The sequence below is a fragment of the Haliotis cracherodii genome, unplaced genomic scaffold, assembly GCF_022045235.1.
Source record: "Haliotis cracherodii isolate W230 unplaced genomic scaffold, xgHalCrac1.p SCAF_20, whole genome shotgun sequence".
NCBI classification, from domain to species: Eukaryota; Metazoa; Mollusca; class Gastropoda; order Lepetellida; family Haliotidae; genus Haliotis; species Haliotis cracherodii.
Genome location: NW_027266276.1, coordinates 11,790,194 through 11,806,111, shown reverse-complemented (window position 1 = coordinate 11,806,111; position 15,918 = coordinate 11,790,194). Strand labels below are relative to the sequence as shown.

Below are 15,918 nucleotides of genomic sequence, written 5' to 3'. Positions count from 1 at the left end.
AAAAAGGCTCCGAGTGCCGTTGTAAAAAACATGCTTAGTGCTACAACTGTCGCAAGTCTATGTAAGTTATGGTAGTTACGATCACCTCAGCACTAAGATCGCTTTGTACAACGCAACAACCGTCTTTTCCTGGTGTGATCTCTACACGTGCGTATAATGTATATGAAATGTATCTCGGGGCAGTGGGGTAGCGTCATGGCTAAAGCGTTCGCTCGTCACGCTGAAGACCCGGGTTCGATTCCCCACATGGGTACAATGTGTGAAGCCCATTTCTGATGTTCCCCGCCATGATGATGTTGGAATATTGCTAAAAGCGGCGTAAAACCATACTCCCTCACTCAAATGTATTTTCTTATACGACACACCCGAAATGTTTGTCATAAAAGTCGACTATGCTTGTCGTAACAGGCAACTAACGGGATCGGGTGGTCAAGCTCGCTGACTTGGTTGATGCATGTCATCGTATCCCAATTGCGTAGATCGATGCTCGTGATATCAATCACAGGATTGCCTTGTCCAGACTCGATTATTACAGATGGCCGTCATATAACTGGAATATTGATGAGTGCGGCGTTAAACAACAAACAAACAAACAACCTATAAACAAATCGTCACATTGACATAGAAAGTTAATGGCTTTGCAGTACTTCTTATATTCACTTCATTATCACTACACAAGACTCCGGGAACGTACTGGGTGTGACGTCACTGCACATGACTCGGAGCAGGTGTGGGTGTGACGTCACTACACATGACTCAGGGAACAGGCGTGGATGTGACGTCGCTACACATGACTCAGGGAACAGGCGTGGATGTTATGTCACTATACATGACTCAGGGAACAGGTGTGGATGTGATGTCACTTCACACGACTCGGGGAACAGGCGTGGATGTGACGTCACTACACATGACTCAGGGAACAGGTGTGGATGTGATGTCACTTCACACGACTCGGGGAACAGGCGTGGATGTGACGTCACTATACATGACTCATGGAACAGGTGTGGATGTGATGTCACTTCACACGACTCAAGGAACAGGCGTGGATGTTACGTCACTACACACGACTCGGGGAACAGGCGTTGAAGTGACGTCACTACACATGACTCTGGGAACAGGCATGGAGGTGACGTCATGGACAGAAGCTCAGGTGTCGGTAGTGAGTGAGTGAGTATCGTTTTACGCCGCTTTTAGCAATATTCCAGCAATATCACGGCGGGGGACACCAGATATGTATAGTACCCATGTCGGGAATCGAACCCGGGTCTTCGGCGTGACGAGCGAACGCTTCAACCACTAGGCTACCGTCGGTAGTGCTTTGAAGTCTAATGTTGATTCTTCGTCAGTTTGCCATGAGACACAACGAAACAAACGTACAAATGCGTCAATCCAGTTTATTTATTGCAAGATGCATCTAGTTCCGTCTTACTTGATCCTTCGCTGGTTCGTCATGTGCATCAAGGTCACAAATCTCAAACTTGAAACGACGGTCCCTGGAATGAGATAATTGCATGAAAGTCAGTAATCTTTACACAATATAAACCATTGATCAACCTGTAAAACCAAAAACGTTAATATTTTCATAGGCATTATCTCTATTATATATACGAATTTTAATATATATATCATCGCAGTTACGTTTGACAGTGAGTATAAATCAACATTGTCACTTGGAAAATTAATGTCAACAGGATATTGAAATTTCCGAATACTTTTATGTACGCTTCATTCATATTTGGCCAAAGTTTGAAGTGTTGAATCACATCTTAGAGACAATATTATCTCCAGAATCACGTCTGATACATGTCTCTTAAACCATACCTACTCATGCCGCATTACAGCGCGACATGGATGATATAATGAGACGATGCAGCATTAGCGATGCGATAGGCCTTACTCTGTAGATGGTAATCTCGCAAGGATCACACTCATAAGTGAGGGCGACAAAGCGATGTCCCCTTTCGCTCGTCAAATCAACGGCCAGTTTGGTAAAGAAAAGGGATCAGAATGACAGAGTGAAGCGTCTGTGAAATACCGCTACCATAATGCAATATGGATGTCCTCTCGCTAAATTCATTATGTAGCCTGGGAGGTATTGATTACACATAATCTTCACAAGTTCATACTGAAATATGGAACGAAGTCAACTCACTCTTCCTTGTTCTCGTGGTAGCTGTCGATGCCGCGCATGACTTTCCCGGAAGGTACAACGTAGTCCATGTGCTCGTCGAAGTTGTTGACGTAAGCCGTGAAGTAGCAGGACCCAGTTATGTAGCCTGTGTTGAAGCATTTGATAATAATAATAATAAGAAGAAGAAGAAGAAGGAATGTAGATAATACAAGGAATTTAATCAGGCTGCCCAACGCATTGTCAGTTGATGCCAAGCTTTGGAACAAGCACAATATCTCAAGCGACATGATGGAAAGGCTCAATCATTTTATGACCGTCCTCGCCATGCTTGTGGTTTTGACACAGAAGTCCTACCATGGGACCACCCACAATATGTAGAGGGCGTCATGGAAAATGAAAAATACAAAATTCTTTGGAATAGACCCGTATACAGCATCAGGCTTATCCAAACCAACAAACCTGATCTTGTCCTTTTTATGAATCCAATGAAATCATTTATATCATTGAATTTTCTGTCGGTTTTGAGACATTTTTTTAGACAAGATTCAAGAAAAACATGGTATATACCAGTATGCAGGCCTTGCTTTCGAAATGTCACGCTGGCATCCCAAGTACCAAGTTGTCCGACTTCGCATTGTTCTCGGTGCCTTAGGTTTGGTATCTCTCAATCTATGGACCGACATTGGGAGAGTACCCGGGTTTGCTTCCAGGAATACAGCCCTTCTGACAATCTGGGTAATACAGAAGGCTGCAGTGTTGGGGAGTCTTCACATTCTCCGAAAAGTTCCTGGTGGGTTCGACTAGTCAGCGCTTCCAGGGAGAAGTCCCATTCGCTGTCTGGACTGCGTGTAGAGGAGGCAAGGGCGTCACGATTCGCTGTGCAGAGTTGTGTCCCTTGAGCACGCCCGCAACCTCTGATTGTGGCTTCGAATCCCCGTTTCGCCCCAAATATGTCAGCACCATACCCGTGCTCTTGGGTTTCACCAAAGTGATAAACGTCTAAGACCTGCATCACTTCGGGCTTTCCTCCCTCATCAAGCTGACCCGTGATATAATTGGAACACTGTTAAAAGCGGCGTTAAACCCAGTTCACTCACTCACTCTGTGTTTGGTCTCGGAATATTGATCGGTCGTTGTATAATACGAAAACGGCGTTGCTTTTGAAAAAGAAATGTGAAAGATCATTGTGGGAAAGTTTGGACGCATTTCAGCTAATATGTTCAGAGGAGTGCCGCCACGCAAAATTACCAAAACAAAAATGTGAAATATATTGCATCATAACATCATTCTAAGTTCAGTATATTTTGGTGAAGAACCTTGCAGATATGATTTAAAAAAAGAAATTACATGAAAAAAAATCGATCAGATCTAAAAACCTAATATGACCAAAAACAAATAAAGTTTGAAATACGTCTAGTGGTTTAATGCATTAAGTATGGAGACACATCTTAGAAAGTCTGGAATCATTTCAGCTGGTCGGATCAGGGGATTAAGGTTTTGAAGACTTGTACTAAAATATATGCACTCTGAAATCGTGAATCCAATATGGCTGTCAAAAGCACGTGGCCAATGACCAAAGTCCAAGAACATGGAATGTCAAGCTTCTCAAAGCAGCAGAAACATGGGTAGTAAAAGGGCAAAATGTCTTTGAAATGAATATGGCCTACGGACTTCAAACCATTCTCTCTTGGAGCCCGAAATATATAAAAAATAATAATAATTCTGACGGTTACAGTAGGACTTTGTCCTTCTGGCTTGGAGTCCTATTAGAGTTTATACTCAATTTCCTGTAATCACAAACAAGAGGGGAACCCAGGCCATAACAGGTTGCCAAGGTTACCGTGCTCAACTCTTGGTTCCCCTCTTCACGGCTTTCATCAGTTTGAATCCTGGCATGTAGCTGCGGGTACTGTGCTCCCTCAGTCGTTCATCACGTCTCAAGAGGAGTTACCCTCCATCACCTGGTGCCTGCTTCAAATCTAGGTCCGCCCGGAGAGCGGAAGGTCCGGGGTTCGATCCCCGGCCGCGTCATACCAAAAGGCGTTAAGAGATGGTACTTGCTGTTACCCTGTCTGGCACTCGGCATTAAGGGGCTAAAACAAGGACTGGTCGGCTCGGAGTCAGCATAATGTGTCTGAGTGGGATATTCATGTTAAACTGCGGCATGGTATCTCAGTGAGCTAGCACTATAAATCGGCATCAGTCCGGACTAGTACAAGCAGCCACACACACACACACGTGCATGCACGTCGCTATATAATTGCAATAATCTTGGACGCGACGTTAAACCCAATTTCACCTCACCTCACCTTCAAATCTAGGTGCAGGTGTGGTTTTTAATTTCAATTTGAACTCATCGTCCACAAAAAGTGACTTGAATCCAACTTTCTACAATTGCCAAAAGGTCTCACCGTGTTGAACATCCACAATTACCTGGTATTTCGCAGCAGTAGAACTTGAAACGACGGTCTTCATGATGGTTGTCATGGATACTACTAATTCCCGCTATGACGCCATCACGTGCACATTGGAAGGTCAAGGGTCGATCAAATTCATTTTCGTAGCCTATGAGATGTAAAGGAGGTGGCATTGATGGAATAGATAACGACAATATGTTATTTCGATCCTTAATAAAAGAGAAAATACAATAACTTTTTTAAAAATAAGAAATATTCAATCCAACAGTGTTTTCCTTTTCGACACATGTACTATTTTGTTGTCAAATCCGGCGGATCCGGCGGATCTGTCTATAGTGGCTAACCTGCTTATCATGGCTTATATTTTTTTTATGCCTTACCTGTCTATAGTGGCTAACCTGCTTATTGTGGCTTACCTGACAATTGAAATATACTTTCCTATAGTAACCTACCTGTCCATTCACAGTTGCTCATCTTAGCATCGTTGTGAGGCGGGGCTCTACAGGAGAAATCCCACACTCTGTCTTCAAAGTGGTTGTCATGGCTACTGACAACATGGACCAATGAGGTTTCAGGCGGGCATTGGAAGGTGAATTCTTTATCGAATTGGTTGACCCAGGCTGTCACGTGACACACCAGAACGCAGAGAACAACCTGAAGTAAAGATTAGAGCTTGTGGTTGTGTTTTATGAAATGAATAAACGATATCGGGTGGGACTAGAGGAAACAAAGTGATCAATTGTGTCAGCCATTAGTGAAGTCATCCTGCCTCAACAGAACAAACAATTATTCGATAGCGTCAGTAATTAGTCATCTTCCCGAGGACTGTAAAAGTTCACTTACTTACTTACTTACTTACTTACTTACTTACTTACTTATATTAGAGATTTTACGTGCGCTTTCCGTCTGCAGCGTATTTCGCACACGGGCCCGGCCAGGCCATTTAATGTGTTTCCGAAAAGGGGAAAAAGTTGTTTGGCAATCCAGTAGGGGTGTTTCAGTGGTTGCATTTATAGAATATTGGAAATTTTGAGATTTGGAAAAAATGCCAAGAGGGTTTGGGGGGCGAACTAAGGAAGCTGAGTATGGAAGTTTGTTAGTTTGATTATGTGGTTTGGCTTTGGTAGTTTATTGGGGTTTAAAATGAAATTTATTAGTCCTGTTTTGATTAAGTATACGCCTAAGGCTTTGAATTTTTCAATTTTATTTTGTGGGTTTAGGATTGCTTCTAGAGTAAGAGCCTTAATTATATTTAGGGTGGTTTGTAGTGTAGTTCGGTGTGTTAGGTAGGGGGTGCAGTGTATGAGTGCGTGTTCTGGGGTTTCTAGTTGTTTGTCACGTGGGCAGGTTCCAGTTGCGTGTTTTTTTAAATTATTTTGAGGTGGTTATTTAGGTTGCTATGTCCTGTTTGGAGTTTAGTGATTACTCTGTCGATTATTTTGGACGGATGTAGAATTTTTGGTTTGGTTAGGGTTTTTGTGAGAACCTTTTTGATTTGGCTTACTTACGTACTTACTTACTTTGCAGATAATGTGCGCTTTCCGACTCATGCGTATTTCGCACACGGGCCTGGCCAGGCCATTAAATGTGTTTCCGAAAGGGGCGAGGGTGGTGTTTGCAACCCAGGAGGGGGCTTTAGGGGCTGCTTATATAGAATTTTGGAATTTTGAGATTTGGAATAGAATTGATTTGGCAATTTCCACTGGACTTTTATAGTCAGTTAACTCCCTCGCCTCGGGAAGATCAGTGAGATCATCGTGCCTCGACAAAACAAACAAGTGGTCATTAGTGTCAGACATTAATAAAGTCAACGTGTCTCGACAAAACAAGTGGTCATTAGTGTCAGACATTAATAAAATCAACGTGTCTCGACAAAACAAACAAGTGGTAAATGGTGTCAGATATTAGTAAGATCATCGTGCCTCGACAAGACACTTGCGGCTTAGTGGCAAATAGCCTTCTGAGATCCGTCATATTGAGTTGGTTTACATTCCTGAATTGTCCACAAGTAATTATCAGATACAGGGGACGAATGAACGTTTTCAAGGGCGGATCAAAGCACAAACTCCAGAGGTCCGCCAGTTGTTTGTGACATGCAATATTTCCCTGGCCTATGTTTCTGGCACAGGAATATTATGAAAGAGAGTTTTGCGATTTAAAAGCATGTTTCATTGAACGCTAGTTGAACAAACTCATTCAAGACATTCAATGACACGCACCCACTATCGTGCAGACGCGCACTTACTGATGACCACTGTAACCTTAATATGTAATACAAAAAAAATAACCGACCTTCTTCAAAGATTCCATTTTGCCTTCTACACTCAATGTCTGTAGTCTGAGTATGGAACACTCGCTAGGGGTCGAGATTAATGTGTCTTGCTGATAAGAGATCAGGCTATAATGCCCATACCTATACTCTTAAAAAAAAAGAAACGTAAAGCCAGATTTGTGTGAGGAAGGAAAGACATTTATACGAGGAACCGTACTCGGTACTGATCACAAATGTTGTGGAGAGAACACTTGGTGGTTGTAGTCCTCTCAATACATAGGAAAAGCCCAAGGTGAAGGTCAGCTACCATCAATAACGCGTATGTACCCCGTTGGAATCGATGGCGGCCTGACATCTGCCCATGAAAGAATCGAGTATGCGAATCACATCCTGGGGAATGGTATCCCACTCGGCCTGCAGCGCAAAACCAACTGCTTCATCGTCTAGGGTCTGGGGTTGTGGTTGACGTCGGCGTAGCCGTCTATCCAATTCATCCCACAGGTGCTCTATCGGGTACAAATCTGGGGATCTGGAGGGCCAAGGGAGTGCATCGACGTGTATACAGGCTCGTGTGATCCGTGTTGTATGCGGTCGAGCGTTGCCCTGCTGGAATACATCGTTACCGTTAGCTGCAATTGGGAGGACGTCTGGTAGGAGAATTTCGTTGATGTATCGTTGAGCCGTAAGATTGCCCTGGATATTGACCAAACCTTTCCTGCCATGATGAGAGATAGCGCCCACATCATAACGCTACCCCCACCAAACCTGTCCACTTCCTGTACGTATGTGGTGGTTTCGAGTCCCCTAGTCTTGAGATTGCCCCCTATTGGTTAACACAAAGGACCCGCATGACATTGAAATTTGTACCCACAATGAGCTGACATGTTCTAATATAAATTCTACCACGATGCTGAACAATGTTTGATTCTGATTGGTCAAACAAGACTACAATCAGGTATCTAATTCCATTTGATACCTCAAAATTAACATGACTTTTTACATAAGAACTTGCGCATGAAAACATCGATTTATCGACACCCCACGCATCGATGCATATAACAATGGCTGCAATGACATTTTATGCCAGACAGCGGCTCACTTCCACTAGTTAATTTTCTCCTTAATGTTGACCTACGGATCAGGATTGTCTTCTGGGTAACAACGATTTGAGGGGGCACGGGTGGCCCAGTCGTCTGAGGCGCCGCGATTCGCTGTGCACAGTTGCGTCCCTTAGGCACGCCAGAAACCTATGATTGTGGGTTTGAATCCCGGTTCGCCCCGATTATGTTTCTAGGTTTGTCAGCACCATACCCGTGCTCGTGGGTTTCACCAAAGTGTTAAACGTCTGAGACCTGCATCACTTCGGGTTTTCCCCCCACATCAAGCTGACACGCCGTGATATAACTGGAATACTGTTAAAAGCGGCGTTAAACCCAACTCACTCACTCACTACAGCGATTTGATAAACGCTCTGTCACCGTGAACAACTATTTTGGCAGCCATTGAGAGCAAAAAGTCAAGTTCAGCCAGGTCGGTGTTCGGTCATTCTTAATATGTTTTACTGTTTGGTGGATATTTTAAACTAACTCGTACATACGTACAACTTCAAAATGACTAAATTCAGAATGTTTGTTGGTGAAATAAATTTGTTCAGGATTGTTTTACTACTTTTGCTGCCTGTCGCACCAGAGACTCTATTATATGGTCTCTGGTCACACCAACAATAGTTCCAGGAGTTTACGTAAAACTTCAAGACAGGCCCTTTGTAGATAAGATAGGTAAAGTATGGAATCCTAGAAGGGACATTGTCGAATTGTCGCCGTTACAAAAGCAAGCAAAAGGTATTATAATAAGGTCGTCCTTTGTAAAAAGTAAAAAATATTATTCAAAGCGCGACAATGCGACAAATGTGACTACTGCGAGTAGTCAACTCTTTCTGTGACGGAAATTCCAAGATGGCGGCCCTTCCGGTTCAGGTGCATGCTCGTCTATCTTTTGGTTTTTTTAAAGTAGATACATGTATTCTAAAACTATGGTAACGTTTTTTGGGGGTCGTCAGTTTATATGGCGCTCAGAAAGTACAAGGTGTAAATGTGTATGTCAACGCGTGACAGTTGCCATTCTCCAGTATACTGCATGAAGGGAGTGAGGGAGTATAGTTTTACGTCGCTTTTAGCAATATTCCAGCAATATCAGGGCGGGGGACACCAGAAATGGGCTTCACACATTGTACCCATGTGGGAATCGGGTCTTCGGCCTCTTTGGCGTGACGAGCGACCGCTTTAACCGCAAGGCTACCCCGCCGCCCCCGCTGGTACAGGAAGAAGGGAACATGGGATTTGGGGTTGAAGGGGTGGCTCGTTCTTTTACCCATTTTCTGTCTTGTTTTTTTGGAATTGATTGATTGATTGATTGGTTTGTTGTTTTACGCCACACCCAGCAATATTCTAGCTATATGACGGCGGTCTGTAAATAATCGAGTCTGGACACGACAATCCAGTGATTGATATCATGAACATCGATCAACGCTATTGGTTGGTTGGTTGTTTAACGCCGCACTCAGCAATATTCCAGCTATATGACGGCGGTCTGTAAATAATCGATTCTGGACAAGACAATCCAGTGATTGACATCATGAGCATCGATCAACGCAATTGGTTGGTTTGTTGTTTATCGCCGCACTCAGCAATATTCCAGCTATATGACGGCGGTCTGTAAATAATCGAATCTGGACAAGACAATCCAGTGATTGACATCATGAGCATCGATCAACGCAATTGGTTGGTTTGTTGTTTAACGCCGCACTCAGCAATATTCCAGCTATATGACAGCGGTCTGTAAATAATCGAATCTGGACAAGACAATCCAGTGATTGACATCATGAGCATCGATCAACGCAATTGGTTGGTTTGTTGTTTAACGCCGCACTCAGCAATATTCCAGCTATATGACAGCAGTCTGTAAATAATCGAATCTGGACACGACAATCCAGTGATTGACATCATGAGCATCGATCAACGCAATTGGTTGTTTGGTTGTTTAACGCCGCACTCAGCAATATTCCAGCTATATGACGGCGGTCTGTAAATAATCGAATCTGGACAAGACAATCCAGTGATTGACATCATGAGCATCGATCAACGCAATTGGTTGGTTTGTTGTTTAACGCCGCACTCAGCAATATTCCAGCTATATGACAGCGGTCTGTAAATAATCGAATCTGGACAAGTCAATCCAGTGATTGACATCATGAGCATCGATCAACGCAATTGGTTGGCTGGTTGTTTAACGCCGCACTCAGCAATATTCCAGCTATATGACGGCGGTCTGTAAATAATCGAATCTGGACAAGCCAATCCACTTATTGACATCATGAGCATCGATCTACGCAATTGGGATACGATGACATGCATCAACCAAGTCAGAAAGCCTGACCACCCGATCCCGTTAGTCGCCTCTTAAGATAAGCATAGTCGCCTTTTGCGACAAGCATGGGTTGCTGAAGACCTATTCTACCCCGGACCTTCAAGGATACCATACATACTGGTGGTTGACCAGGTTCAGTAACCTGACTGATCGTGACTGATCGTGAGTCAGAGTGTCCTTATGGTGTAGATCGTTTCTCGTGCTTTCAGTGGCTGGTTTGCCTGGGCCAAGCTAGATCATTACATGCCGCCGTGAAATATACTAGCCACATAAAGAAACTGTGCACGGAGAAAATATATTCTGGATTGAAATACAACACAGCAAGAACAAAATGATGCAGACGCTGTAGCAGCTGAATGATCGGACCATAAGAAAATGTCAACGGGACCTGAACAACATCTGTTACGATGACGTCGGAAGATCAAAATGAAGTAGGGGGTCATACGACAAAGTCACAAAGTCAATAACGGGTATGACCACCCTGTGCGTGAATCACAGCAGTGCATCGGCGACGCATGGAGTCCACCAAATGGGCATGGAAGGCCTGGGGAATGGCCTGCCATATCCTCCTCAAATCCTGTGCCAAGTCACGGACGTTATCTGGAGGATGTGGAAGACGACGCAGACGGCGCTCCATTTCATCCCACACTTGCTGTATTGGGAAGAGATCTAGAGAAACTGCAGGCCATGGCAGTAACATGACATTGTTATGGTGAAGGAAATCCATTGCGACCCTAGCCGTGTGAGGACGAGCGTTGTCCTGTTGAAATGTCAATCCCGGGCCATGACGTTGCAGGAAAGGAATGACCACAGGCCTCAGAATCTGATCTCTGTAGCCAACACCGGTGAGATTGCCCTGAACAACCACCAAAGGGGTTCGGTGCCGTGCTGTTATCCCACCCCAAATCATCACAGAGCCACCTCCAAAACGATTCCTCTCCACAATACAGTTGCGTGCATAACGTTCTCCCAAACGCCGGTAGACACGTTGGCGCCCGTCACTGTGGGAAATGTTGAACCTCGATTCATCTGTAAAGACAACATTTCTCCACCATATTCGAGGTTGGCGAACATGATTTCGACACCATCTTAGACGGTTGACTCGATGACGGTGTGTCAGGATGGGACGTATGGCAGGGCGTCGTGGTCGAATCCCGTACTGACGTAAACGATTCCTGACAGTGTTGGGATGGATACGGCGCAGTCCAGGAATTGTCTGGGACGTCGTTACTGCCGTTTGGAACCTGTGTCGGAGATGTGTAACTCGAATCCATCTGTCCTTTCTTGGCGTCGTTACTCGGGGACGTCCTGAACGTGGGTGGTCGGCAACGTCATTTGTGTTCTGATAACGCCTCACCAATGCCGATATCGTGTTACGATGGCATTGGAAACGTGTTGCCAACTGTTGTTGCCTCATTCCCGCTCGGATCATTCCAATGGCTTCATGACGCTGTGCAGCTGTCAATCTTGGCATGATTTGCTTCAGGTTGTAATATGCTTGTGTCTGCGCCTGAGAAGTTTTGAATTTTTGAATGACCACAGATCATGCTTTCCAAAGTGACAGCGAATTTTGAGTTGCACATGGTGTGTACAGCTGCACAGGATGCACGTGCAGTAACACATTGCACGTCCATAGGCTCCCATCAATGACGTCATATCGCATGGCACGTGCATGAGCGTTTGAATGTCTCCAATAATTGCTGTGTTCAAACCTATATTTGATATATGGACGATGTGCCCTTATATCTATATTTTCTCCGTGCACAGTTTCTTAATGTGGCTAGTATACTTGGAATATTACTTACTGCGGCGTTAAACACCAAACACTCACTCGGGAATTTGGATCTGTCATAAATACGTTCTTGTTAACAATGCACCTCCGCTTATTATACATTTCCAAATTAAATAACATTTTTAAAAACTATATTTTGTATTAATTTTCTGAACAGATTTGTTTCAAAGTGATACAGTCATTTTGAAATGCCTCGAACAACCTACTGTGTTTTCAAATTTGAGGAATTTTAACTAGATTCTATACCTTTTATTTCCAATGTTGAACCGATAACGTTGTCACTAACAGTTACTGTTTTATAAACGGTATGATTTGTGTTCAAACGATATACTTTCGTTCAGTTCTTTCATGTTATCATCAAATCAGTCGGGGTTAAGGTCTGAGATGTCAAAATCGTCGCCAAAATCATCCGATGTTCTGATATCGAACGTATGATGGGTTATCTGCAGCCTTTGTTACATGAGTGAATGGGTGAGTGAGTATGGTTTTACGCCGCTTTTAGCAATATTCCAGCAATATCACGGCGGGGGGCACCAGAAATGGGCTTCACACATTGTACCCATGTCGGGAATCGAACCCGGGTCTTCGGCGTGACGAGCGAACGCTTTAACCACTAGGATACCCGACCGCCCCCATTGTTACATGAAGGCTATTGATTGATCGATGTACTCATATGTACGGTTTATGTGTGAAAAGGCTTGTTAATTTGGAGGCATCAAATGGAATTTGATACCTGATTTATCAAATGGAATTTGATACCTGATTTCAATCCTGTTTTGATCAATCAGAATCAAGCATTCTTCAATGTCAGAATGTCTAATTATGGCTAGCAAACTGTTCCATGGCAATAGCTATTTGACTTCACTCCCAATTGCTTTCTCTATCTCACATGGACCGCCTTCCTGGTCTAGTGGTAGAGCGTCTGACTGGAGAGCGGAACCCCGGCCGCATCATGCCAAAAGGCGTTACAGATGGTACGTGTTGGTCTGCCTGGCGCTCGGCATTAAAGGGCTAAAACAAGGACTGGTCGGCTACTGTGTCTGAGTGGGACACACGCACGCACGCACGCACGCACACACACACGCACACACACACACACAAATACACCTTAGATGGACTTGGTCTATACCACTACCCTTCACCCCTTAGATGTACTTGGTCTATACCACTACCCTTCACCCCTTAGATGTACTTGGTCTATACCACTACCCACCACTCCTTAGATGTACTTGGTCTATACCACTAACCTTCACCCCTTAGATGGACTTGGTCTATATCACTACCCTTCACCCCTTAGATGTACTTGGTTTATACCACTACCCTTCACCCCTTAGATGGACGGTCTATACCACTACCCTTCACCCCTTAGATGTACTTGGTCTATACCACTACCCACCACTCCTTAGATGTACTTGGTCTATACCACTACCCTTCACCCCTTAGATGGACTTGGTCTATACCACTACCCACCACTCCTTAGATGTACTTGGTCTATACCACTACCCACCACTCCTTAGATGTACTTGGTCTATACCACTACCCTTCACCCCTTAGATGTACTTGGTCTACGCCACTACCCTTCACCCCTTAGATGGACTTGGTCTATACCACTACCCTTCACCCCTTAGATGTACTTGGTCTATACCACTACCCTTCACCCCTTAGATGTACTTGGTCTATACCACTACCCTTCACTCCTTAGATGTACTTGGTCTACACCACTACCCACCACTCCTTAGATGTACTTGGTCTACACCACTACCCTTCACTCCTTAGATGGACTTGATCTATACCACTACCCTTCACTCCTTAGATGTACTTGGTCTACACCACTACCCACCACTCCTTAGATGTACTTGGTCTATACCACTACCCACCAGTCCTTAGATGTACTTGGTCTATACCACTACCCTTCACCCCTTAGATGTACTTGGTCTATACCACTACCCACCACTCCTTAGATGTACTTGGTCTATACCACTACCCACCAGTCCTTAGATGTACTTGGTCTACACCACTACCCTTCACTCCTTAGATGGACTTGATCTATACCACTACCCTTCACTCCTTAGATGTACTTGGTCTATACCACTACCCACCACTCCTTAGATGTACTTGGTCTACACCACTACCCACCACTCCTTAGATGTACTTGGTCTATACCACTACCCACCAGTCCTTAGATGTACTTGGTCTACACCACTACCCTTCACTCCTTAGATGGACTTGATCTATACCACTACCCACCACTCCTTAGATGTACTTGGTCTACACCACTACCCACCACTCCTTAGATGTACTTGGTCTACACCACTACCCTTCACTCCTTAGATGGACTTGATCTATACCACTACCCTTCACTCCTTAGATGTACTTGGTCTATACCACTACCCTTCACCGCCTGTACCTGGTCCATGCCGCTCCTGGATTTTTCCTGGAGTCAGATGGTTTTTTTTCTACGTTTACCAATCAATTAATTGACTTTCAGACACATGGCCAATGTGGTGAATGTCATCGCAAACTGACAAAAAATGACCTGGCGTTAAGTTCAGCTGGACGTAGAGCGCGGGATATAGTTCTCTCAACACGAGCTATCTTTGGATGACGACATTGAATTGTCTCACGATCTCAGCTACAACCTCAGCTGTATCTTTGGAGGTCGGTGTGAAAGAGAGACCGTTTTCAAAAAAAGATTCCAAGAAAATCCTGATAATTATTCTAATTTGCATAACATAATTTCATTGTTCAGATTATTACAGTATGTTAATTAAGTGTTAAAAAGAGTCCACCGGATCTAGGTTATACCCGAGGTCATCTTCAGGTATACTGGCAAGGCGATTAGCGGACAGAAAGGTGATTCATTTAATGTCTTATCTAAATAATGTGTCACGCCTTTTTATATAATATTTCACCTGTTGTCTTGCGGTCCTGGGTCAGAATAGGTCGGCAGCACTTGAAGCTTCATACAAACACGTGGTTGACAGCATGAACACATATCAACGCAGTCCGGGTTCGATGGCACACAACCAGGATGGGAACACAACGCAACAACTAGATCCTCAGTATGAGTGGCTATTTGAATAAACAGGAAATGTGCACATACAGCTTTCCGGAATAGAACGGATTGATTTTGTGATTTGGCAATTGGCATCGTTCAGTAATCGTGTAGATCACCTCCGTGTTCTAGTGGTAGAGCGTCCATCCGGAGAGCGGAAGGTCCGGGGTTCGTTCCTCGGTCGCGTTATACCAGAAGACGTTAAAAGATGGTTTTTGTTGTTACCCTGCCTGGCGCTCGGTTTTAAGGGGTTAAAACAAGAACTGGTCGACTCGGAGTAGGATTTCTGTGTGTGGGTTATTCATGTTAAACTGTGACATGGTATCTGGGTGGGCTAGCACTATTAAATCGGCACTGGTCCGGACTAGAACAGGCAATCACACACATACACATGCATGCATGAAATATACTCCAAGGTTGCAAACGTGTAGGACCTGCACCTGAGCTGTCCTCCAACAGCATTCTGACAGGGCATGATATAACTGAAATATACTCAAAGATTGTAAATGTGTAGGACCTGCATCTGGGCTGTCCTCCAACAGCATTCTGACAGGGCATGATATAACTGAAATATACTCAGGGGTTGTAAACGTGTAGGACCTGCATATGGGCTGTCCTCCAACAGCATTCTGACAGGGCATGATATAACTGAAGTATACTCCATGTTGTAAATGTGTAGGACCTGCACCTGAACTGTCCTCCAACATTATTTTGACAGGGCATGATATAACAGAAATATACTCCAAGGTTGTAAACGTATAGGACCTGCATATGGGCATTCCTCCGACAGCATTCTGACAGGGCATGATATAACTGAAATATACT

At 44.2% G+C, this 15,918-nt stretch overlaps 1 protein-coding gene across 1 annotated transcript; it reads right to left on the bottom strand.

The window, feature by feature from the left end:
• Positions 1-1,386: 1,386 nt before the first annotated feature.
• LOC139470086 (dermatopontin-like) lies at positions 1,387-6,903 on the bottom strand. Its single transcript, XM_071252376.1, has 5 exons — positions 6,841-6,903; positions 5,001-5,202; positions 4,565-4,696; positions 2,153-2,276; positions 1,387-1,493 (listed from the first exon to the last, which is right to left on the bottom strand). Exons 1-5 carry the CDS (start codon positions 6,856-6,858, stop codon positions 1,415-1,417), a joined length of 555 nt encoding a protein of 184 aa, XP_071108477.1. The 5' UTR covers positions 6,859-6,903; the 3' UTR covers positions 1,387-1,414.
• Positions 6,904-15,918: the final 9,015 nt, after the last annotated feature.